Source organism: Boleophthalmus pectinirostris, unplaced genomic scaffold (assembly GCF_026225935.1).
Source record: "Boleophthalmus pectinirostris isolate CB_2022bp ecotype Guang Dong unplaced genomic scaffold, ASM2622593v1 HiC_scaffold_20, whole genome shotgun sequence".
NCBI lineage: Eukaryota > Metazoa > Chordata > Actinopteri > Gobiiformes > Gobiidae > Boleophthalmus > Boleophthalmus pectinirostris.
The window spans coordinates 29,011,337-29,038,670 of record NW_026571153.1 but is presented as its reverse complement, the minus strand read 5'-3'; the positions used below and the strand labels follow the sequence as shown (position 1 = coordinate 29,038,670).

The window sequence follows — 27,334 nt, the reverse complement described above, 5'->3', positions numbered from 1 at the left end:
CCTGCTACATATACCATGCTATATATGTGTGTGTGTTTATATATATCAATGTTTATATATATCTATCTCCATTTTATCACTCATCAAGTGTCAGACCTCGACACCGAGACAAGACGAGTCCAAACGCCTTCAAGTCCGAGATGAGTCCAAGACTGCAAAAAAAAATGTCTCGAGAACAAGACCGGTCTCGAGTACTACAACACTAACTTTACCTGTCTCCATGGAGATGAGCCCGTGATAACCACCAAGACCAGTGAGAGGTCAGGAGAGAAGCAGGTGGCAGAACTTCCACTTCTTTAAATGTTCTTTAAATGAATATATTATGTCATCTTCCATTTCAATTTTAATAATCTTTCAAAAAAAAAAAAAAAACATTTATTACAAAAGCATGTTTATTCATTGCATTAAAAACACACACGCAAATATTATACTTACTTATCTTATTATCTTATCTGGTGAGTACAGTTTTAACTTCATATTTTCATGGTTCCAAAAAGTTACATACTGTTGCTTTAAAGGGCCCATATGACACTATTTTCTGAACTGTTCTAACGTTGTTCCTTCATCACAAACAGACCTGGACTTGTGTTTTGTTTCATTCTCACATGTTTAACACACAAACCTGCACATTTAAGCTTTAGAAGTTCTTCTGTCAAACAGAAACACTCTGTTCCACCTTGTGATGTCATGTGGTGATACAGAAAGTGCTCCACTGTGCTTTCAAACTCCATACACCTTCACTAGAATCATCTGGATGATTTCAACTCTGGATTTACCAATCCAGGGTTCCCACTCTTTTTCACTGACAAAATTTCAAAACTTTTCCATGACTTTTTCATGACCTAAAGTGACTTTACAGCACCTACATGTGTAGAACTGATCAGACTTTTAGGGCTAAATATGAAATGTGAACTCTGTCCACTCACCTTTTGGTTTGGGATTGTAGTTTTTTGAACATTCAAAATCCTGTCAGTGCATTTATTGTTGTTTCTTTTAAACAAAAGACGCAGACGTTCGGAAATAATAATAACCTCATGAGAACTAGGGCTGGGTGTCATTAAGAAGTTGCTGATACGATACACACCTCGATACATAGGCCACGATATGATATGTTTTTCGATACAGTGCACTTTCGATTCAATACAATTCGATACGATATATTTCAAATTGATTCAATATGGTTCTGTGAAAAATAAAGGTTAACTCATGGCTGTGATACTAAAAATCGACTAAGTCCACTAAGTTTGTGCAGAGTAAATATGAAAAACATCCATTTTACTCATAACAGTGAAAATGTCAACACAACTGTAGCTCTTACACAAAATAATTTTGTAAAATATACCTAAAAATTCTCTTGGTGGTAAATCGATACAGCAGCCCACGGTATCGATACTGTATCATCACATTAAACAATATGATATATCAATATTTCAATATTTTACACACCCCTAATGAGAACTTAACAGAATGCTGTATTTGCGTGAAAGAGACACTACAATTTCAAACTTTTCCAGGCCTGGAAAATGACATTTTCAAAAGGTAAAAGAAGCTGTTCTCTTGAAAACTACAGCTTCATGGCATCACGAGGTGGAACAGAGCATTTGGAGCTTAGATGTAGATCAGTGGTCATAATAGCCTCATGTAAACCAGAGGTCTACTTCTAAATACTCAAAGAGCCAGTGCCTCCCACAGAAAAGAAAACACCTGGAGCCACAAAACCCTTTTGACTCTAAAATGAGGAGAATGCTGAAGATCATTGTTTTATATAAAAGACTAAAGTGTGTTGCATTTATGAAATCAGTGAAATACTACAGAGAACACAGAATTTTATTTCTCATGTAACAAAAACATTTTGAACCCTGAAAAAAGACACTTGATGCTTATTTCAAATGAAATACTCAATGTCTATTTGACTTCTCATCGTAAGAAATAAAAATCCAAACTTAAATGATCCACCCGCAGCGACCCAAGAACACCGTCTGCTTCTGTGTTTCATTATCATTTTATCACATGTAGACCAGTCTCCTCGGCCCTGACGTAAATGTTCTGTTTTCTTCAGAAACTTTCCTTGGTTGTTGGATTTATTCATCATTTACCTACCAGGGGTTGAAAAGCCCAATAAATCATACTGCTGGTGTAGGTGTCGGGCTGTCAGATCTGTGCACATCGGCGACTGTGACGCATAGTTTGAGTGACAAAAATATTATAAACATTTTATTTGAATGTTACAAGATTACCATTAGTCAGAAATTTTAAATTACGTTTAAAAACGAACAAACTAAAATAAAAATCCTTTATAATTAAATACTAATTATTTATTTCTCAAAGCCGCAGAGAGCCATAACAGAAGGATGAAAGAGCCACATGTGGCTCTGGAGCCGCTGGTTGCCGACCCCTGACCCCTGTAGACAGAATAAACATAAAGGGTTCATCAAACATATGAATGAAACAAAACACAACTCCAGGTTTGTTTTTGAGGAGATAACAGAATTAGACCATGACTTAAAGCTCATAAGGATAAGTTTTGTGTTCACTAACAAAACCAGTATTTGCTCAACTTGTACTTCCCAAGAGTACTTCCCGAGTACACAGACAGTAATATATGGCTGAATACAGTAGAGAGGTGATGTTGCAAACCAGTGAATGTATAACTGATGATATGAGCTGGGCGTGTTTGGGTGGGCCCAGGTCGACGGTGATTTTTGACCCCTCTCAACTCCCAAGTTGGGCGTCGACGCGCACGAATACGAGCTGTTCCACGCCAGTATCGCAATAAAACTGGTACTTTGATCGAGCCCACGCCTCCTGACAAAGTTTAATGTGAGAAAAGCCCTGTACTCGTAACTGTAGTTGGGGCAATCACGGCTGTTAAAGATTCCGTGATAAAAAAAAGTTTGATGTTATTGCAATTTTGTAAGGTGTGTACGAGAATGTGCGGTATTGAGGAGTGTCAATACAAAAGCTAGAGTGGACGTTGCCATGGTAACGTGCAGCGGCAGGTCGGGGTATAAAGACAGTTTGGCTACTCATTTCACTAAAACACAAGATCATTAAGATCATTAAGATGATAAGATGATTAAGATAAAGATCATTATATCATAAAAATCTTATCATATTCATCACACTAGGGAATTCTACAACTGTTACCTAGCAACCGTGTACACTGGGCCAAAACTCCTCTATTGTACACAGAAACTTGACAAATAAAAATCCAAAAAAACACCTTTATTTTTGTTGAAATTATGTTTAAAGTTTCAGAAAAATGTGTTTCTTGTGTAAATTGTGCCGAACATTTGGACAGAATTCTCATCATGTGTAATTTTCAACATATTTTTCAGCTTTTCTTCACAAACTGCTTCTTGATTTGTGTAAAACTATAATTTATATTTACAACAGGCATTATCACAGCAAATTAAAGCAAAATTAAAGAATCATAAAAGCTGCCATGCAACCTTCAAGGTCAAGGTCAAGTTGTGCAGAGGAAGAGGATGTTTAAACTGAAAATTCTAATTGTTAAAGGAAACTCAGTTGTTTTGTTGGGTAAAGGTGAGTGAAGAACTGTTACTTAAACTGCACAAATCTCTCTGTCTGCGCAATTATCGACATCATAAAATTAGTTTTTTAAATTTTAATTCTAGAATCAGTCTGAGTGAACAAGTTCCTTCTGTTTTATTCATGACCATAACATTAGTTTGTCCACTTTGTCACTTAAGGCCAATTTACGGTCCAGCGTCAAATCGTCTGCATCATGACACAGAGCTTCTGCGTCGACTCACGTGCATCTCCGAAATTTTCTAACTACGTGTCAAAACGATGCAGACAGCAGGGGAAGCGACGCACGACGATAAGGGCTGTGATTGGTCATCTCTACCACCACTCCACATACATTTCCTGTACTCGGCTTTCCTTTCTTTCAATATATGTTGAGAAATAATGGGTTTGATGCAGCTTTGTGCATATTTGTTTACGTTTTACAGAAACGAAACTTAAAACCGCATGGCTAATTTGCGCTCAAAAAACAGCTCGCTCCTTGTTCCCTGACGTGGTAGATCGGACTTAAAAAGGACACGACTCAGTGGAATATGAGTGTTCTTTCTGTGACAGAGGGGTGTTCTGCTGATGGTGAGTCTGTTCTGTGCTTCTATCGCGTTGGAGATGGTTCGTGTGAAACTTTTCAGAGATTATACGTCTGCAGGTCACACGCATAGACTGTATTTATGAATGGACATATATCCTAGCCCCCTAGCCTTTTGGTGGTGAATTACTTTGCGGTGCACAGACCTCGACGCAGATCCATAAATCAAAAACGACGGCGACAAGGCGACTGCAGAACTATACTTCACCTTTAATGTGTCGTCGTTGTTCTCCTTTAAGTTTTCGTCTTTCTTCCCTTGATAGTTGTGGATAAATTCTTGATGGTAGAATGTTTATTTTTTTGTGGATCCTTTGTTGGATGAAGATTTGGTGTTGGGGCAGATTTATGAAGCTGCTGAAGAATACAACACACATTCACACACGCATTTTGCCACAAAAAAAACATTAACCGAAAGTAACGTTTACCTACATTATGGCATTTCCAGACATTTTTAGATTTATTTAGGTTATTTTACTTTCTATTTACCTAATTAACAAGTAAATTAATTAATTAGTTAATTATAAAATAAAATATCCTAAATATAATCAAATCTAAGAAGAAAAAGGGAAAGATATGGAACCCTTTACTTCATGTTTTTCATTTTATTATATTATTACTTAAACGTTTTAATTTTTCTTTTTGTCTTCCTTCTCACTTATTTAATTTTTTTATGTATATATTATTATTATTATTATTATTATTATTATTATTATAAATTAATTGTCTTGTCTGTTGTTGTATTAAACCAAAAATTTAACCTGTCATGCCACTGACAACGGAGCACTTCCTGTATTACCACGTGACATCACAAAGTGGAACTGAGTGTTGCAGGTTGCAGAAATGTGCAGGTTTGCATATGAAACATGTGAATGAAACAAAACCCAACTCCAGGTCTGTTTGTGCTGAAATTTTACAAAAAATTTCCAAAAACTTTCAACAATTTTTTCACAGTTTGGCAGTTTTTTAGGTTTCAAATTGTACTTACTGGTTGGAAATCATGACCTTAGCAAACCAGGTTGAACTTTAAGCCACTGATCTTGTAACGTACACAGAGATTAATATTTGATGAATAAACATTTCAGAAATGGAATGGATGGGCGGAATTCTCCCTCATATTTTGTCATCAGTGTTTTAGAACTCTCTACTTTCTGACATTTTCAACATATTTTTGTTTTACTTTTCTTCACAAATTGATTCTTGATTTGTGTAAAACTATCACTTGTATTTATCCCAACTTAATATCTTTATCTGAATAACTTCATCCCAATTTAAATAAAGTTAAAATGAGAGAATCGTCAAAACCTCACGTGCACTTTAGTGGGAGGAATGCATTTTTTCAACTCCTGTAGGAAACCCCATAGATTTTGTTGGCTAAAGGTGGGCGGAAAACAGTTACTCAAACAACTCAAGTACTACTGAGTAACTGGATGTTAGTATTGATATTTAAAGCTACGTTATGTAACTGTTCAGTAATATTCAGGTATGGTTTGTTTAGTTTTTTTGCACTGAAACACTGAAAAAATTTGTCTTAAAACTGAGTGTTTCAATGTTTCAATCCGTGTTTTTAACTTTCGATTTCTGTGGATTCGTGCAGGTGCTGCCTCCAGAAAGTTCCATACTGCAGCTTTAAGTATAGTCCGATGTGGATGTTTTATTGCCTGACCAGTCAGCCCCTCCCACTTTCTGTTCAAGTGCAGAAGAGTCTGGAAACAGATCATAAAGTGTGTCAAAGGTCTGAGTGGCACACGTCCTAACTTGTTGGATTTTATTTCCTCAATTTCATTCCAACATTTTATTAACAGCCCTCAGTAAATATAATGGCGCCTAAAGTTATTATCTCAACTGATTTATCATAAGTGTTACAAAATTACCTCCTGGCTGGAAATCATAACATCAAACTAGGGACTTATATAACTGTTACCTAGCAACCATGTACCGTATTTTCCAGACTATTAGACGCACTCTTAAGCCTCCAACCCCATCAAAAAATGACTGTGTGCCCACAATCCAGAACGCCAGGGTGTCCCAGCACGACTTCAGTAAACTACAAACAGTGTTGGGGAGTAACAGATTACATGTACTGAAGTTACATAATCAAAGTACAAATTATGAGTAACTGTATTCAGTTACAGTTACTGTTTCATTGAGTGGTAATTGGATTACAGTTACTTTATTGAAATAAATGGATTACACGGCGGTATTTTCCTGTTTTCACTTTTTTTTTTTTTTTCTCAGTAATTCCACTCATTGCCAGAAACTAAACCAGGTCTAAACTAGATCTAAACCAGGTCTAAACCAGGACTAAAGCAGGACTAAAGCAGGATTTAACAGGACTAAACCATGCTGCGCAGACGTGTTTCCTCCTCTTCTATCAATAATATTTTAACTTTGGTTAAGTAAAGTCTGGGCTTTTTATTTTCTTTTATCAGACAAAACATCTTATGTTACGATTTCCTGGTCTTTGCTTCTCTACAGCAAATCAAGTAATCCAAAGTATTCAGATTACGTTACTCACTTAAAATAATTTAATGGATTATGTTACAAATTACATTTTGGGGTATGTAATCTGTAATCTGTAGGGGAATACATTTTAAAAGTAACCTTCCCAACACTGACTATAAAGCCGCACCACCCGCAGTGAACGCAAACACACACGGAGCAGACAGCGACCGCGCAGCGAAACACACCCACAGACACACTCATCACTCCACGCCGACGAGGAATGGAACGGAGTGACGAACCGAAAAAGCGAGCGCAATGTGCCACTTCTAGACACAACTGAGTCAGTACGAACACGCCGACAATCCGTTGGTCCCAGACAGCACCCTCCCTACACGCCACAACTGAACAAAGCCCAGAGTCACCGTGAACGTCACAAACAAACAAAACCACTCACCCATCACACTGTTGTGTTTCATTTAATGTGCCTTATAGTCTGGAGAGGTTTATATGTGAAAAAAGTTTGAAAGGTTGTCTGGGGTGAAGGAAGTCTGGTAGTCCCTGCTTTGACTGCTGCCCCCGTGACCCGGCCCCGGATAAGCAGAAGAAAATGGATGGATGGAAGTTTGAAAATAGACCATTTAATGACAGTGCACTTTATAATCCAGAGCGCCCTATAGTGCAGAAAATATGGTACACTGGGCCAAAACTCCTCTAATTTACACAGGAATTAATATTTAAAAAATAAAATAAAACACCTTTATTTTGTTGAAATCATGTTTAAAGTACCAGAAAAATGTGTTTCTTGTGTAAACTGTGCTTTACACAACTTCTGGACAAAATTATCCCAGTGTGATGTCACCAGTGTGGGACTCTCTAACACAGAATTCTAGACTTCCTGTCATTTTCAACATTGTGGGTGTTTCTCAATTCCCAGGATCTTTGCTCCAAAAACCACTTTGTAGCACTCCTCTGAGGAGAGCGACGGCACCGTGTCACGTGACCAAATCAAACACCATAAAACTCAAGAGTTTTAATCAATCATCAATATTTCTACAAATATCAAGTGTTCTGATGTTTTCATGTGTCACGGGCATTAAGACATGAAAATCTGTGGCCAATCAATCATGTCAAAGCCTGATCCATCAGATCTCTGAAGTTCAGCAGGACTGGGCCTGGTGGGAAACCTGGGAAAATCAGGAGCCACAGAGGAGCGCCAGTGGGAACAAACTGTCACACTTCACCCACACTGCCTAGTATGAAAGTGGTGTGTGTGTGAGTGTTGGTGGTGGTTGGAGGGGCCGATGGCGCAGATTGGCAGCCTCACTTCTGTCAGTCTGACCAGGGCAGCTGTAGCTACAATAGTAGTTTACCACCACTGGGTATGGAGTGACTGAATAATGATCTGTAAAGCGTCTTTGAGTGTCCAGAAAAGCACTATATAAAACTGATGCATTAATATTATTCAATAATAATAAAAGCTGAGTGAATCATGTGTTATTGAGTTATTTAGGTTAATTAGTCTACAGAAATAAATACACAGGCTGAAACATTTTCAGATTATAGACTATTTGTTTTCCTAATCTCCTTGAAGAGACTTTGCTGCATTTGTCCTGATTTGAATTCACTGATCTGAGAATAGTGTGATCTGCAGTAATGTGGCTAAAATAACAAAATATTTACTTCTTTTGATAGTAGAATGAGTTTTATTTGATTCAGATGCATTTTACTACTTAAATAAAGTTTGTTTAAAAATGAAATTGCAGTGCATTGTGGGCAATTTGCAGCGCTCCGAGGCAGCCAAAGATCCACCCGGGCATCCTGGGTAAAAGAGCCAAACGGGAAAGTGGAGCGTGGAGGGTGTGAGGACTTTGGGGGAATTGGAACACCACTCGGCGGAGCTCTGATCACGTGAATCTGTGTGAAATGTTCAGAAGCCGAGGATACTGGGAACTGGGAAACACCCTGTGATTTACCAAAATGTGGCCCAATTACAGTATTTATCTGACTACACTATGGCTACTTGTTTATTATTTGAATGGCTTAAGTTATGAGCATTTGCTGTAAATAATTCTTAATTGTTTTATTTGGCATTTAAAAGTTCCCCAGATGCAAATGATTTAAATAAGCAATAAACAACAATAAACAATAAAACAATGATTAAATGAAAAAATTCAAATTAACAGAACAAAAAGAGCCAGAGCTTTCAGGGACACATCCATCCACAGACTCATCTCAGTCCAATTAAAATACAGTTGTGCCCATGAGCAAAACACTACTGTAAACTACAGCCATCTGAACATAGCTTTAAGGCGCTGCACCCGATTTTTACGGTCTTCAAAACAGAACCTTCATTCAGAGCATCCTCATTATTCACCGTAATGAGTTTATAAGCGCCTCTCACAACTCTCAGAGGCTAGAGCTCAGTCATGCCAACAACAACTAGCATGCTAACAATGTACTTACAGCTCTTCAAAGGACAAAACACTTTGAAATTGGATCCAAACTGGACACAGCTGTGCTTATACAATATATATAAGTACTGGGCTAACTAGTTTTTCTTAAATACACAGAAAAAATAAGGTACAACGCCTTTAGCAATTTGCAGTAACACTTGTCTACAGTAGTATCACGTGTCTACATCTCCAACTCAAGTACGACTGAGCGCCCCACAATCCAGAGCGAATCTAGATATACAATCACTCACACTAAAGCAGCAATGTGCTTCTAACTGAACAACATCAGCACGACAACTTCACAGCAACTACACAACTGAACAAACAAAGCCCTGTTGTGTAAAGCCCGGTGCGGTTTATTTGTGAAAAAAGTTCGAAAATAGACCATTTATAATGACAGTGCTAATCCAGAGCGCCTAATAGTGCAGAAAATACAGTAACTGGATGTCAGTATTGATATTTAAAGCTACAGTATGTAACTTTTCATTAATATTCAAGCATGTTTTATTTGTCATTTTGTCTTAAACTGTGAGCAAACACCTAACCCACGGAAAATGTTTCAAGCCGTGTTTTTAACTTTCAATTTCCATGGATTTGTACAGGTGCTGCCTAAAGAAAAAGAAATACATAGTTTATCTTTAAGTATAGTCCGATGTGGATGGTTTATTGCCTGACCAGTCAGTCCCTCCCACTATCTGTTCAAGTGCAGAAGAGTCTGGAAACAGATCATAAAGTGTGTCATACAATAATATAATGGCACTTAAAGTTATTATCTCAAATGATTTATCAAAACGTTACTTCCTGACTGGAAGTCATGACTATCATCATGACACTAGGAGCAACCACGTATACTGGACCAAAACTCCTCTGATGTACACAGGAATTCATTTTTGACAAATAAAATACAAGAAAACACCTTTATTTTGTTGAAATCATGTTGAAAGTATCATTTTTTTTTCTAAACTACACTAGTACAGGGTTCAAAACTTTTCCAGACTTTTCCATGACCTAAAGTGAATTTTCCATGACTTTACAGCACCTACATGTGTAGAATTTGATCAGACTTTTAGGGCTAAACCCTTTTCACTCACTTTATGGTTTGGGATTAAAGTTTAGAACATTCAAAATCCTGTCAGTGCATTTATTGTTGTCTTTTTTAAACAAAAGGTGCAGACGTTCAGAAATAATAAATAGTCTAATGAGAACTTAACAGAACGCTGGAGTTGCATGAAAATTCCATGACTTTTCCAGGATTTTCATGACCATACAAACCCTGGTACTAACACTTAAGCAGTATCACGTGTGGCCTGTCTGCGCCTTACGGGACATCAGGCTGACCGGAATGAGGAAAGGGTTGAGTGGAGCGTTTTGTCTCAGTCTGGTGGTACTCTGGCGGCTTCGGTCCCCTTCAGTCTCTGTGGGTCTGGTTGGGGCTTGGTGGTGGATTGTGGTTCCAGCTGTATGGGGCAGATGGTTTGTGGGTTCAGTTGGTTGTGGTTGGTGCTCTGGGGGTCCTGTTGGTTGTGGTTGGTGGTCTGGGGTTCCGGTTGGTGGTGGTTGCTGGTTTGGGGGTCCGGGTGGTTGTGGTTGACGCTCTGGGGGTCCTGTTGGTTGTGGTTGGTGGTCTGGGGTTCCGGTTGGTGGTGGTTGCTGGTTTGGGGGTCCGGGTGGTTGTGGTTGACGCTCTGGGGGTTCGATTGTTTGTGGTTGGCGCTCTGGGGGTTCAGTTGGTTGTGGTTGGCACTGTGGGGGTCCGGGTGGTGGTGGTTGGTGCTCTGGGGGTCCAGTTTGTTGTGGCTGGTGGTTTGGGGGTCCGGTTGGTTGTGTTTGGTGGTTTGGGGGTCCGGCTGGTGTTGGTTGGCGCTCTGGCGGTCCGGTTGGTGGTGGATGGCTCTGTGGGTCCGGTTGATGGTGGTTGGAGCTCTGCGGGTCCGGTTGGTGGTGGATGGCGCTCTGGGGGTCCGGTCGGTGGTGGTTGGTTGGTTTGGGGTCCGGTTGGTGGTGGTTGGCGCTCTGGGGGTCCGGTTGGTTGTGGTTGGTGGTTTGGGGGTCCAGTTGGTTGTGGTTGGTGGTTTGGGGGTCCGGTTGGTGGTAGTTGGTGCTCTGGGGTCCGGTTGGTGGTGGTTGGTGGTTTGGGGGTCCAGTTGGTTGTGGTTGGTGGTTTGGGGGTCCGGTTGGTGGTGGTTGGTGCTCTGGGGGTCCGGTTGGTTGTGGTTGGTGGTTTGGGGGTCCGGTTGGTGGTAGTTTGTGCTCTGGGGGTCCAGTTGGTGGTAGTTGGTGCTCTGGGGGTCCGGTTGGTTGTGGTTGGTGGTTTGGGGGTGGTACTCCTGAGGATTTTTGTTGTTTCACCTTTTTGTCAGCGTCCAATGAAAGATTGTGGTATGTCTGAAATCCAAAAAAACAAAGGCAGAAATAATTTATCAGATCAAGGGTGGAAAGTAACGAATTTACTTACGAATCATTTACTCACGTTACTGTAACTGAGTAGTTTTTATGAGTAATTTGTCATTTTTAAGTAGTTTTTGAAATAGCTCACGTATATTTTGACCCAAGTATTTTACTTCAGTACACTGGAACCTGCCCTCGTTAATGAGTGAAATCAGATAGAGGAAAAAAATGAAATGCGAAAAAAAATAAAAAAATAAATCCCACTCTGCCAGAAATGAAAGTAAACTGAGGCTGCACGAGCGGCATCTTCACTGTAAAATGTTCAGTCTCTGTACAGAACCGTCTGTCTTGAATCAACTTGGATCATGGTGGTGCCGAGCCACAGATCAAGGTCGTCATGGAAGATATTCAAGGTTAGATTAGGTTGCGTTATTTGTACCCATAGGTAAATTTTTTTTGCAGATTTGAGAGGCAGGTCCCACATTTCACACCTCACTCATCCACATTATCTACAACACGAACAAAAACACAGTTACAATATAAAGCGTTACAGTGTTTCATCCATCCAAGATCTTGGGACTAAAAGCCTCTGACCAGAGGGAAACAGCTGAAACTCTGAGTTTAGTGGATGCTGCATGTCTTTTATAATCCTCTGGGACGTCCTCTGTAAGTGTCTTGAGTACAAAGAGTCGGGGCGGCTCTGAGGATGAACAATCACCTACTCGCCCATTTAACCAACTGATTCTGGGAGATCTTGTTTTTAGCAGAGATGCTCCCAAACCATGAGACCAATGAAAACGTGAAAACCAAATGTTTTTTAGAACATCATGGTTCTATCTACATGGTAAAAGGACAATTTCCTCAGACAATGAAGGAGCTGGTGCCTCTGTTACACACAGTAGTACAATTATCACCAAAGTGAAATTTGAATTATTGAGTGTTCCTAGATACTTACAGGAATCCACACACTCAACTGACTGCCCCTTTATATTCAAGAAGGTTTATTGAATAATTCTGGAGAAGAGAGCAATAAGCCAGAGAATTCAGAATTTGTTACATTGTTAATTCGTTTAATTTGTTAATTTTGTTATGCAGTTAAAGTTCTAAGTTCTATAAAGTTCTATAAAAAGAAGAACTCAGTGTTACTAAGTGTTTGTGAGCTCATTTGTTTTTAAAATGTACAAAGTTTGCACTGAACAAAGTTTGTTTGTATCACCTAAAAGTTGATTAAAATGACTATTGCTGGATTACATTTATGATTCATTCTTTTTTACATCAAATAACTGAAAGTAACTAAGTAACTTTTAGTCAAATTACATTTTAAATGCAGTACTTTTTTTACTTGAGTAGATGGTTACTTTTACTTTTACTTGATTAGGAATAAAGCAAGTAAAGATACTTTTATTTAATTCTTATAGACAACTGTGGCCTATATCGGTACAATTTGTTTTTTTGGCTTTTAAAGGGCCCATCTCATGCAAAATCAACTTTTCAGAGCTTTCTACCTTCTAAGAATGATGTGTGGGCCTTGTATTTGTCACCCAAGTGTCTTTTAGATTTTTTAGCCATTTTTTTAAACAAATTGCAGTGTATTTCTGCCCCCCTCCCACGTGACAACGAACTCAAGCAGTTACAACGATGACGCAGCAGATACACCTATGACGCGTTTGATGTAGCAGAAAGCGCTTCGCACTCGCCCCCCCTCCCCCTGCTCCACCCCGCCTCCACCCTGCATCGACTGACAATTCCCACATGAACACCTAAACAAAAGCGACAGCATAAGCTCATTGTTCTACACTGCAGTGAACACGATATCATAAGTTTATCTACTAGTGTTTATTAATGCTTTACCAATCAGTAATGTTCAGCTGATGTGGACGCGGTGCTTGAGCTTCGTGCTCCTCAAAGTCCTCGTCCGATTCCGGGTCCAACACATGCGTCTGAACGCGCTGTATCTCCATGATGAATAAAAGTTTATTCCTACCACTATCAGGGTGCACGCCTGTCTCCCCCTCCCTCCCTGAGATGGGCGGAGGAAGGGCGGCTCACTCGGCGCGTACGTCACGTTTGGAGGGCGGAACTTGTGCTTTCTCAGGGAGGGCGGGGGGATGAGCAATAGTCGGTTTTTCATAGTTCCTGGTCTGTGACTGTCTCCAAGAAATCAGTAAGATTTCAGAACTATTGTGTAATGGATGTTCCAAAACCCAAATTGTGCTTGTTTATGTGCAGAAGATACAATATGAAAAGAGTTATTTTGAGAGATGGGCCCTTTAAAATGGAGTTGATGTGACTTATATTCAGGTGCGCTCAATAGTCCGGACATGACAGTAAATGCAGGTGTGATGCCGAGGAGTCTGTAAAGGACCTGGGTAATGTGCTGGATGAGTGGGTCACAGTCCAGAACCAGGAGCTCCTCTGGGAGAGACATGAGGAGGTCCAGCACTACTGCACTCTCTGGAGAAACAAGCACAAAACAACAGTAATGTAAGTCATGCTTCTAATGGGGAGGAGGGGCGGCGGTGTGGAGGACTAAAGGGAAGAGTGAGGGGGGAGAAGAGGCGGGGTCTGGAGGACTAAAGGGGAGAGGGAGGGGGGAGAAGAGGCGGGGTCTGGAGGACTAAAGGGGAGAGGGAGGAGGGGCGGGGTCTGGAGGACTAAAGAGAAGAGTGAGGGGGGAGGATCAGGGGTGGGGTCTGGAGGACTAAAGGGGAGAGTGAGGGGGAGGAGGGGCGGGGTCTGGAGGACTAAAGCGGAGAGAACTAAAGGGGAGAGTGAGAGGGCTAAAGTGGAGAGTGAGGGGGGTCTAGAGAACTAAAGGGGAGAGTGAGGGGGGAGGAGCGGCGGGGTCTGGAGGACTAAAGGGGAGAGTAAGGGGGAGGAGGGGGCGTGGCCTGGAGGACTAAAGGGAAAGTGAGGAGGAGGACGGGGGGGGGGGGGGGGGGTCTGGAGGTTTACAGAGAGGAAAAAGTTATATTTTTATACAGCGCTTTTCCACCTTCAAGGCATTCAAAGCTCTGACACTAGGGGCAAGACAGTTTAAGTGTGTTGCCCTAGGGCACAGCCAACAACTGAGCTGAGCTGAGTTGTCCATTATTGTTAGGTAGTGGAAAAAAGGGGTTTATATTTGAGTTTATTTAATTAACACACTGTAGAAAAAAAAGTCCTGTAAAACCATAAATAGTACAGGTTTAGATTATTTTTTTCTTTTTTTCTTAAATAGGCTTAAGGTAAGAGTAAGCTTTGTAAAACACTGTGACACAGACATGGTATTGTTGCATTTGTGTTTGAATGGACACAGAATACACTTCCAGTCTCTTACCCATAGGGCTGAGCTTGCGCAGCAGGTCGGGCTGGTGGAGGGCACTGAGGTATTGGTAGATCTTCTCAAAGCTCACTTCTTCCGTGGAGCTGGGGAGAGGAGTGCTTTTCACTGTCTGCTTCAGAGGGGCGCCGGGGACTGTGGAGCTTTGGGCTGTGGACAGATGATCAGCAAGAAATAATATTGCAGTCTTTTATTTCATACCAAAGACGTGTTGAATAGTTGATGTATTCCTCAAGTAAAGTAAAAAGTAATCCAATTAATAATTACAATACTGTGTCAAATTGTTTGACTTAAACGTAAAATTATGTGCAGATAAAGGCATCTCCAAAGAGTGGACCATGAAGTGGAATTGTCAAACCAACTTAAGGGAAACTAGAACTATTCAAATGTTATCATAAGTGTCTATGTATGCTACCTATTTACTGGTTTTAGGGCTTGGTGATATGCCAGAAATGATTGAATTCAACAATCAAAACAAAAGATTAATTAATACAGTGTTGTTAATTATATCTTGAAACGTCTCAAGCATTAGCTCATGTGTCCGCTGCTCTACACGGGCTCACCTGGAGCAGTCTGCTGCTTCTTCACGTCCTCTGTAACAGCAGGAGACTGGACACATGGACTCTTGGACACTGATGGTTGGCTGGGCGGTGGAGATGCATTTGAGGCCGGGGGCTTATCTGGGAAAGAGACCACTTATAATAATTAATTTAAATGACCTGGAATGTTCCACAGTTTCATATTAAATTAATATTTTATTTATTTAATTACAGATGTTTACTGACTAAAAATACAAAATAAGAAAGAAAAACATGCATCGTGTGAGCAGGCTTTCCTCTTCACAGATGTAACCTACAAGTTTACTTGGGGCTGTCACCTGCTTGTCTCCATGAACATAAATGTTTAGTGTTATAATGTGTAACTTTCTAGGCAAAACAATAACATCTCCATGGAGACATGAAAGTGGTGGATTGTGGAGTGGCACCTTTGATGAATTCTTAGTCATCAGTGTGAGAGGGAGTGGTACAAACCTTTGGACAGTGGAGTGGCCGGGCCATGGTGGAGATGAGACGTGTTTCCCTTCAGCGAGCTCGGCTCAGTGGACATCACAGTGAGCACCTGAGCAATAAACACACAGTATGTTACAATAACCTGAGAAGAACTTTGGCCTAAACCTTCAAAAAATGACTCAAACAGATCATTCATAAACATTACCTATAATATGTTTATATGTAATGTGTATCCTCAGATATGAAGTCCAATGCTTTTACTGAAAGAGTATTAAAATAATATAATTTTAAAATGTAAAAGTTTCCAGAAAGCTTACTTTTGTTGCCAGATTGTACGACTAAAACCAGTTGGCACTAAACCTAAAAGGACTCTCTACAATGTGTGTCCTCTCAGTATATTTATCTACTGGCCTTTATTTAACCGGGACAATCCATCAGACATGAAGTCAGCTAATGGGATTAAAGAGCATTTTTCTCACACTAACACTGCAGGGGCGTTGGTTACCTATTATTTAAAATGTTTGATCTTAACTTTGTCAGCTGTTCAATAATCCACAGGTTTAGATTTTATTGAATTCATTTTTTGGAGTCTTTTGGAGTATACATGTCATGTTACTGCCTCTACTGATCAAATGCTGCTTATGTTTATAACACAAGCATTAAGTATCATTTGTAAACCACATTTTTGTTGTTTTTTGTTCATTTTGTTTTAAGACTTTGGCGAGTCAACACAGGCTCCTCTGTTAAGACGAAATGCTGCTGCTCCTTCAGTGAGTGCAGTACTCTGCTGGCTGTGTATAGAGGTTATGCAGATGATTGATTCATTTAGTTGGGTCACAGGTTTATTCTGACATAAATCACAGACACTCATATTTAACATACACTGACAGAAAAGGTGTCGGCTGAAGCTTGAGCTTTACTCTTTATTCCTTTGTCAGAGCGTCATCTTGAAAGCAGCTCAAATTCATAAATACAGCAAGAGGAAACAAACAAATCAGTAACAGTATAACAAAGTAGTACAGCACAAACTATCATAATTCGTGTATCTGCTCAGAGTTAAACATTTAAACTTCTTTATAAAATGGAACAGAGTGGTGCACAGTTTTACAGTTTCTGTGCAGTTGCTCCAGAACTGCAGCCCTTTAACAGATTTACACAATTTCATAATGTTTGTTCTGATTTTCTTTTTGATAAACATTACCACACCTCTGAGCTCATATCGGCTATTTCAGATTTTGAACATATTCTGTAATGATTTTGACAAGAGGTTGTTGTTTACTTTGAACATGATTTTCAAAGTATAAAGGTCGACTAAACTGACAAATTTCAGAGTTTGAAGCTTTATAAATAATGCATTGGTTGATTCATTATAAGCTGATAATGTGATGCTCTTACTGCATTTCCCTTTTAACATAAAGACTGGACTTGTATTAGTCTTATATGTATTGCCCCAAATCTCAACACAGTAAGTTATGTCGGCCATTACCAGCCAGATGTATATAATAAAAAGACTGTTTTTATCGAGGATATATCTATAGTTATATATAATTGCGATTACTTATGACATTGCATCTTTCCACATTTTTAGAATGTGTGGCAAAAAAAAAAAAAAAATCTAAAAATCTAAAATAAGAAAACCCAATCAACGCTATTAAATCAGTGAATAGTGAAACAACAGGGACACTGCAGGCTACACTCACATTATTCACTGATACAGACTTTGGATCAGACGCAGCTGAAATGAACCTTCCTCTCCTTAATCACATGTTTCTAAGTGCGTGTGCTGAGGAGATTAACTGTTGTAGGGCAAATTGTGTACTTTATCTCCCTCTGTCGTTAGTGAACATGCCAGCTACACTCTGCACAGGCACACACTGTTGGGCAAGTGACTTTAAAACTGTAATGTGTTATTTATGACTTGTTCCTGTCATTTCAAAGTCATTAGTTACATTACAATATTACTGCATTTAAAATGTAAAACATTACATTACTATTGCAGCACTTTTAAGTTACTCTCACCAAAATAACTGTGAAGATGCTGAACTTTTGCGCCGTATATGGACTGAACCAGGACTAAACCAGAACTAAACCATGTCTAAACCAAGACTAAACCAGGATCAAACCAGGACTAATCTTGGACTAAAACTTGGAATCCAGGACCACCCCTGACAGAACTCCCGAGCACGATCAGGCATCAGCTGCGTTTAGCTCCGTGGAGCGTGGAGTTCTGCGCCGCTCCTTTCGCTCGAGGTCCCCCGATGGTCTATATGGGTGCACCTCCGGCGTTTCCCCGCTGCTGATATCGCAGTGATTTAAGTGAATTTGTATGAAGAAAAACAAAAAACCCACCACTTCAAATCCAGGTTAAAAAAACATTGTAACGCTTGTTACTGACATTTGTACTGAGTAAAATATTAGTTTTTTTCCCATGTAATGCCTTACATTACTACGTTACAGCAAAAAGCAATGCATTACAGTAATTCGTCACTTTCATAACACGTTACTCTCAACACTGCAGTCTGAGCAACACTGGAGAAACTACTTTCAGTTTCCATGGACCAAAATTAGGCCAAAGAAAGCAAAGAAACACATTTAGTCTGTTGTGCAGCTCATAGTTCTGCCTCACTGCCACTCAGTCAGAATGTTACTACAGTTTTCAAATAAAGCGTTTTTAACTGCACTTGGATCGTTCTCCATGAATTTATTTCACTTTTAAGGCACTTTAAAGGGTTGAATGAGATGCGCAAACTGTCAATCTATGGCTTCACAAATGTTTAGATCTTACAGGTGTTTTTCAGATTCCAGAATGAGATTATGTTATAGTCCCAGATGGAGGCAAGAGACAAATTTCCCTAATGACTACAATGTGCTTTGCCATGAAATATCTAAAAGGTGAACGCACAAATCTTGAAGCTAAGTGAGTGACTAAACATGCACCTCACTGTATTACAACAAAATCTGCATTCTAACAATATTCATTTCAGATGCCCCTCATATGTATTACTGTATTTTTTGGACTATAAGTCGTACTTTTTTTCACAGTTTGGGTGTTTCCAACGACTTATATTCTGATGCGATTTATATAATAACATTTTCAGACTGACAGCCACGAGAGGCTCCAGTCTCGTGTGTGAGTATCTGCTGCTCCTGTTCCTCCTGTACCACTGTCACTTCACTCTACTGCACATGTCTCCTGCAGAAAGAGCCGCTGTCTCACTGTAAATAGTGAAATATTCAGGCGAAAACGGTAATCGAGCAGCAGAGAGAAAGTTTGGAGTGAGTGAGAAACTTGTGAGGGACTGGCGGGAAGCGTGGATGGAGAACACAGCTTCACGGCAACTGGGCGGGTGCACCATGAAACTTTCCTGAAGTCACTGGATGGATGGACAAAGCCTGAACTTAAATGACAATCGAAACACCCTTTTGGGATTCAGAAAGGCCGGGATAATTCTAACTGGAACTGATGCTGAGTCTGACGACAGTGACACAGAAGAGGAAGCGGCGCTCCGTTTACATTATGGATCTATGGTTTATCTCCGGAGGTCGCCCAGAAGTGACACGGAGAATGAAGTGTTCAATGGATTTAGTGATTTGGAGTGAGTTCGTGAGTTTGGTAAACTTATGTTCTGTCGTTTATGTTATAATAATCTGAATAATTGTTAATATGTCACGTTAACATATTAACAGTTAACATATTCTGTTGTTATTACTAGAACTTGCCTTTCAGGATGAAATCGGATCAAGTCAGTTTCTGGTCTCTGATTTTACAAAATACATTTCCCTAAAAAGTGCAACTTATGGTCCAGTGCGGCTTATATATGTTTTTTTCTTCTTCATTGTGCATTTTTTGGCTGGTGTGACTTATACTCCGGAGCGATTTACAGTCCGGAAAATACGGTAAATATTATTAGACTATAGAATGAGACAAATTTCTCTATTAATAACATTGAATTTGTCCTGAAATAGTCTGAAAAGTGTATTCACAAATCTTGAATGTAATCTTTTCTATCTAAACTGACTAAACACATTAACTTTCTATGTTACAACTAAAACTTACATTTGAACTGTATTTACTTTAGCTGCCCACCGTCTGCATTAAATAATATTGGTCAATAGAATGCAGTGACATGTTTTGAAACCCAGCAGTGGTACGGTGCTGTTCCATACCTGGGCGAAGGCCTGGGACAGAGCCTCTTCCGCCCCCCCTCGGCTCAGAGCAGACGCCTCCTGGATCCAGAAGTCCAGGGGCCTCCTGCTTCTCCTCTGCTCCCTCCTCTCTGCCCGATGCTTGGTCTTGGCAAATGAGACGACCTTCTCCTTCAGAGTGTCCAGAACGGAGTTTATCTGTGAGGAGACGAGGGACATGCCTTAGACTGGTGCCAAATTAACAATGATTATCGTATAAGTTTCTAACACAATACATGCCTCGATACATACAATATACGACACAATATGATACATATCTAGATACAGTACACTTTTGATTCAATACGATATATTTCAAACCAATTCGATATAGTTCAATAAAAAAATAAAGGCTAAATCATGGCTGTGACACTAAAAATCTTCGTTTAAAAACTTCTTGTGCAAAGTGAATATGAAACTAGGCTTGTAACGATAAAAAATTTAGCTGGATGATCAACTGACCAACAATTTAATGCGACAAACGATAATATTAACATTTTGAGACCAATTTCAACTAATATAATGACCATGGAATAAAAATGCAAATACACCCTTTTGAAAGATCAATAAAATTTACTTTCTAAAGAACATTTAACACAGGAACTGCACAAGAATGAAAAACAACAGGCCTAAATAAAATAGACATGCGAACATAACAATAGCCTTATGTAGTCTGGCTTACAGGGAGGACTTGTTAACAAAAATGCACTTGAATAAACCATTGTTAATCCAAACACAACCAAAACATTAAATAAATGGATTATTAAGTCTCTGTAACAAAACTGCCCTTAAAAGTGATTTTTGTCATTGATTTACATTGGAATATTGTGTCTTGTCTCTCTGTGGCTGCTGCTGTGAGCCTCGACATTTTGGTCTTTAAGTGTTGCTTGAGACGTGTATCCAGACTGTTCCAGGGTTTTACACCACATACAGACACACAGAAACTTTTACGGGTAGTTTGAACATTAGGCAATTTGAAATTTCCATACCCTCTTAAATTATAAGTTCTCTCTCATTTTGAACAAGCTTTGAATATTACATGGTAGTAAATTGTTACATGCTCTGAATAAAATTACTAGCAAATAATATTTTACAAGATCAGGAATCTGGAGGAGCTTGGATTGAAAAAAAAAAAAAAGAGTATGGGTGTGTTCTAAAAAAACAACTTTATGGATGATTCGCAGAGCTCGCTTCTGTAATATGATCAATGGATGAAGTGTACATTGGTAAGTGTTCCCCCCACACTTCAACACAGTGAAATAAGGGAAAACCAATGAACAGTAAAATGTATGAAGGGCATTTTGATCAAGGGCATATTTCACTTTGTTTACTATAGCAAGACTTTTGGAAATGTTTTTATGTGTCTAATGTGGGCTTTCCATGATCATTTACTGTCTATTATAACTCCCAGGAATTTATTTTCAGTTACATTTTCTATTTGGACACCTTCAATCAGAACTGGTAAGTCTGTGTTAATCTTGTGATTACCACGTATTAACCCGCACCACAGGATCCTGTTTGGTTATGATGGAGCCGCTTTCCTGTCTGGTATCATGTCAGTTTCTTGTCAGATTTAGGGATTTCAGGCTCTTGTGGGCGGGGCTAGCTGTGTGGATCGGGTATGGGTGTATGTCGGCTGTTGGGGTTTGACCCATTTCTTCTCGTCGTTTACACGCTCACTGCATTTGATGCATGTTCGCCGTTGAGACATATCCCACTCACTTGTGTTGATTTGGCATTGTCACTTGTTTTGTCACACGGAGATGAACTGTTTTGGTTCTGACGGCGGCGCTTGTGTTGCAGCTTCATGTTCACAGCACAGACAACGCTGCTTTCTGCACTCAGACTGCGCACGCATTCACTGTGTTGGTGAACAAATAATCCGTCTAGTCTAGGCTGGCACGCTGGTTCTAGCGTCATTACACTTGTTAAACAAGAGAAGTCAGAGAGTGATAGACGCCTTTTGACATTCAGTCTCTTTGACAGCAACAGAGAGAGCGAGGAAAACAAACATGCATGTAAATAGAATTTATCATGTCCAGAAAAGTTATTGAGCTTGTTAAAAGTTATCGTACAATTAACTGATTTATTGACAATCGTTACAGGCCTATATGAAACACAAACATTTCACATCATCAAAACTGTGAATATGTCAAATGTGTCGCATAAACGAGCTTCCTTTCTCTAAACAAGCAACAAAACTGTAGCTGTAACAAAATAATTTAGTAAAATATACCAAAAAAAAATACTCTTGGCGATATATCGATACAGCAGCCCATAATATCGATACTGTATCATCACATTAAGCGATTTTGATATTTTTGCACACCCCTCATCACATCTAGTCAAATTAAAGGTGCACCATTTAATTTTACTGGTGGAGGATCTGTCCCTTGTCTCCGTGGAGATGTTATTGCTTTTTCTGGAATCTTCCACAGTTTAATCCAATCCAACTTTATTTGTATCGCACATTTTATAAACAAGACAGTTACCAAAGTACTTCACATAGCAGTGTAAAACATCTAACTCTAAAATGTTCCAATCAAAAGGAACTAATAGAATCAATTAGAGCTGTAACAATATCCAAGTCTGACATATCATGATATTATCGTCAAAAGTCTCACAGTAATATCGTGGGCTGTTACAATATATCGAAACACAAGTTCCTTTGCTTAAATGCAGGTTTTATAGTTGCAACAGTCAATAAATATCGGGAACTACATATCCCATGATTCATTTCAGTGCAGACAACATGAAGAATTATGTTTTTGACTTAAATTCTTGGGATTATGATGGAAATAATTCACCCCAATATCATCTCAAGGTATTTTAAAAGTAAGAAGACTCCTATTTACAATGACATAGCCTCTCCAAACTATCGCATTCAATATCGTATCATGAGTAGGCCTGTAACATTAATCAATATATCAATTAATCGTATGATAACTTTTAACAAGCTTGATAACTTTTGCGGCCGCAATAAATTCTATTTGCGTGCTTGTTTGTTTTCCTCGCTCTCTGTCGCTCTCAAAGAGACTGGATGTTAGAAGCTTCTATCTCTCTCTGACTCCTCTCATTCAACAAGTGTAATGACGCTTGAGCCAGCGTGCTCTGTGTTTATCAACACAGTGGATGCGCACACAGCCTGAGTGCAGAAAGCGCCGCTGTCTGTGCGGCTAAACATGAAGCTGCAACACAAGCGCCGCTGTCAGAACCAAAACAGTTCATCGCCGAGTGCCAAAACAAGTCACGATGCCGAATCAACACTGGTGAGTGTGACACGTCTCAACAGCCACATGCGTCAAATGTAGAGCACGCAAACGATGAGAAGAAATGTTTCAAACCCCAACAGCTGATAAACCCAAACCCGAGTGACAGAACTAGCCCCGCCCCCGGGAGAACCTGAAATCCCACAAGACACTGACACGACACCAGACAGGACAGAGACTCCCTCAGAGCCAAACAGGATCCTGTGTCGAGGGTTAATAAAAACATTTAAATGACCAAAATGACGGGGCCACAGCAGCAGCCACAGAGAGAGTGACCACTATATACCATGTCAGTGACTAAAATCACTTTTAAGGGCAATTTTGTTACAGAGACTTAATAATCTATTTTATTTAATGCTTTGGTTGTATTTGGTTCAGCAATGGTTTATTCAAGTGCATTTTTGTGAACAAGTCCTCGCTGTTAGTCAGACACATTAGACTAGTTCTGTGTTAACAAGTCTGTTTTATTTATTTAGGTCTATTGTTTTTGGTTGTCTTACACTTCCTGTGTTAAATGTTCTTTAGAGAGTAAGGTTTATTTATCTTTGAAAGGGTGTATTTGCATTTTTATTCCATGGTTATAATATAATAGTTGAAATTGGTCTCAAAATGTCAATATTATCATTTATTGCAATAAATTCTTGGTCAATTAATCGTCCAGCAAAATCTGTTATTGTTACAGGCCTAATCATAAGATGCATATCGTGCTACTGTCGTACAGAGAGATTTGGATATCCTTACATCCCTGTTGGATATGTTTTATTTGTATTGTGCAGCACTTTGGAAACTGTTTAGTTTATGAAATGTGCTATGTGAATTTGATTAATCACAGTGTTTTTGTTTACATGTGCCTTATATGTGTGTAATCCTCAGTGGTCCAGTAGGTTCATAGTGTCCATGTGTGTACACTAGTCTATGTGCTCTTCTACTTGTTCTGATACAACTCAACATTATTCTAAAGACATTCAGGAACCTTCATTTCTGACCCGTGAATGGGACTTTTTGAGTATCGATACCTGCTCAAATGAGTATCTAGTTTTGCTGACTTTCGATAGTATGGACAACCCTTCATGCATCTTTCTCTCCCTAGTTGAAGTAGTTGAAGTCCTAGTTCTGTTTACTTGTTTACGTCTGGTTTCATCTGGTTTAGTTCTTCTACAGCCTGTGTATTTTCTAACCTAGTGCATGTGTGATATAAAAACATTCAGTGCTGAAGTTGATCGTCCCTAAAGTCAGTCTCTATTGCCTGTGAGCTGTCTGATCCCCTTTTACGCACGGCCCCAGCGCACAGGTCAGTCACGTCACCTCTTCCACCGTGCGTGAGGGCAGACGCTCCTCGATTTGCTCCAGATCCAGCGGCTCTCCGGACAGGTCTTTGGGGCGCAGTTTGGTGAGGGCGGTTAGCAGCTTCCTCTGCTCCGATACCGGCCACTTACACACGCTCTTCCCCAGGTTTTCCGGCACCGCGGGCAGCTCCCGCCTCGTCCTGGTGCGCTTACGGGGCGGAGGCTTCATGGTCAGGCTCAGAACAGTGTTTGGATTTCTGGACGCAACTTTTCTGAATCTGACACCGACCCACGCAGCTGCAACTCTTCTGCTGCCTGCGCTGTGGTGGTGGCGCAGGTGGAACGACAACAAACGTACCGCCCCTACTGGTCTGGATGCCATGTGACGCACTTAAGTGCACTGCTGCCATCTGCTGTCTGTTTTGAGAACAGTTCTACATTTATTTTTCTGCACACAACAAGATGATCTATAATGTATATAACGTAAGATAACGTACGATATTTTATTTTAGTGTCTAATTACCTTATCTATAGGCACATCGAAGTTAGATATAGTGAGCTTAGTGAGCTATTTTTCTAGTTTCAGTTGAATAAAATAAATCAAGAAATGTAAAATACAAGTGTCTGGAGCCCATTGCCTGATGTGTACATGATAGTTCCAGCCTAAAATACAGTTTTACGCATAGACCAAGTAAGCAGCCTACAGCAACACTTGGGCTGCTTATTATTACTGTTCTGTGAACTCCGTGTATATGTGTGTGCACCATTGTACGCGTGCGTGTGAGGACACGCGCATGTGTCTGTTGTGTGTCGATGTGCGTGCGTGTGCGTGTGTGCGCGTTCTGCAGAGGCAGCCTGATGCCGCTGGATGAGTCACCACTTCACCACGTGACTCCATGAATCATCACCTCTGTGAGAATGAGCAGAGCACCATTTCACCAAACACTTGTTCCAACCATTTGATGCTATAAGAACATGACAGTACAGGATCATGTAGGTTTACATAGGCTACTGCAATAGGCTACTACAATAGGCTACTGCAATAGGCTACTTCAATAGGCTACTTCAATAGGCTACTTCAGTGTACAACAACATGGATCAGGTTTTTGCAGGTGATGACTTCACATTCAGTATCTCAGAGATGTGCAATTTATGAACTGTGAGTTCAATTATTGCACCAACTAACTCACTAAAATGACAAATCCACAGTGGGTTTGATGACTCCCACAGAAGGTGATAATGAGCGGGACTGTAGTCCTCCTCTAAAGGTTAACTTGTGACAGTAATGAGGCTGCATGAATCATTGTTTAATTTGATTATCATTTCAATACCAGTCATTAGACTAGAATTATTATATTTATTATCATGACCAATATCCTCCTCTGTGCTCAGAGCATCCACCTCCAGACTGTGTCAGCCTGTGCAGGTTCTTCTGCCTCACGACTGCTGCTCTGGAAGCTCCAGCGCTTAAAGGACTCGTATTACTCTGTTTTCTGATCTGTGTTCTAATGTTCCCTCATCACAAACAGACCTGGAGTTGTGTTTTGTTTCATTCACACATGTTTAAAACACTAACCCTGAAGATTTAGCCTGAGTTCTTCGCTCAAACAGAAAACACTCTGTTCCACCTTGTGATGTCATGAGGTATTACAGGAAGTGCTCCACTGTGTTTTTAAACTCCACACACCTTCATTAGAATCATTTGGATGATTTCAGCTCTGGGATTGCCGATCTCTATTGAACTAAAAGTAAAAGGAGCTGTTCACTTGAAAACCCCAGCTTCATGATGTGAGCCGTAGAATTGGCTGTGGCGTTTGTGCACATAAACCGTGCCCCCTGACCCCATGTCATGTTGGACAAATGGGCTGGTTTCTGGTCTTTTTGGACCTGTTCTCACTGAATAAACAGAGGGGACACATTTGTTTTTCTTCTCCAAAGATTCCTGGTCTACTACTTTATTACTACAACTTGGTCCAGTACAATGACATCACAAGGTGGAAAAGAGCTTTGGAGATGTAGACAGACTAGTTAAAAATGGTGCGAGAACAATGTGTGAAAGAAACAAAACACAATTCCAGGTCTGTTTTTGAGGAGGTGAAGTCAGTGAAGTCCAAATAAGAGCGTAGAGTTGTTCATAAAACCAGCGAACCCAGTTTTATTGCGACACACGAACACAACAACAGACACCGATTGTTGCACAGTTTCAGTTGTAGTTCATTTTTTATACTTTTTATTCAATGCTTTTTTCGAATGTTTTTTTCTGTTTGCACACGAGCATGCACATCACAGAGGCACTCGCTGGTCCTGCCTTTAAATGGGTCCCCGGGGATAAAGGCAGATTGTCTATGCAACAGTTCCTACCACACAATTCTCATTCTTCACAAAAATTACAAATCGACATTCTGTCCATTTTTTTTTTTTTTTTTTTTACAATCATATGAAATCCAAAAACAAAATGGCAAAACAGATGACATTAAAGGCATTGTACCTGATATTTACTGTGTCAAAATGATGAAAAACATGACAAAAAAAACACTTTGTTTGACAGTTTTCAATGGTCCAAAGTTATTCCTCATTTGCCTTGTCCTTTTCAAGCTTCGTAATTGTTCACCGCATTTATAAGCGCTTTACAGAGGCTAGTGCGATGTGTTACGTCACAGTAATGCTCACAACAACTAGCATGCTAACCACATACATCCTGTTTAATGCTTGATAATTAGATGCAGACAGTACGTGGTGGAGTTGTTTACTTACTATATAAGAGCTGTATATATAAAATACAGTATGTCTGTACTGGGGCAAGACCAAATGCTCAAATATGTGAAAAAAAAATGTTTTAAATCG

The 27,334-nt window shown here is 39.9% G+C and overlaps 1 protein-coding gene across 1 annotated transcript; it reads right to left on the bottom strand.

The window, feature by feature from the left end:
• Window positions 1-10,326: 10,326 nt before the first annotated feature.
• Window positions 10,327-24,920, bottom strand: LOC129409715 (protein piccolo-like). The gene is made up of 8 exons (XM_055156232.1): window positions 24,510-24,920; window positions 19,918-20,094; window positions 15,772-15,859; window positions 15,304-15,420; window positions 14,738-14,890; window positions 13,784-13,872; window positions 11,354-11,415; window positions 10,327-11,245 (listed from the first exon to the last, which is right to left on the bottom strand). The coding sequence occupies exons 1-8, from the start codon at window positions 24,870-24,872 to the stop codon at window positions 10,327-10,329; spliced, it is 1,968 nt and encodes a 655-aa protein (XP_055012207.1). The 5' UTR covers window positions 24,873-24,920.
• Window positions 24,921-27,334: the final 2,414 nt, after the last annotated feature.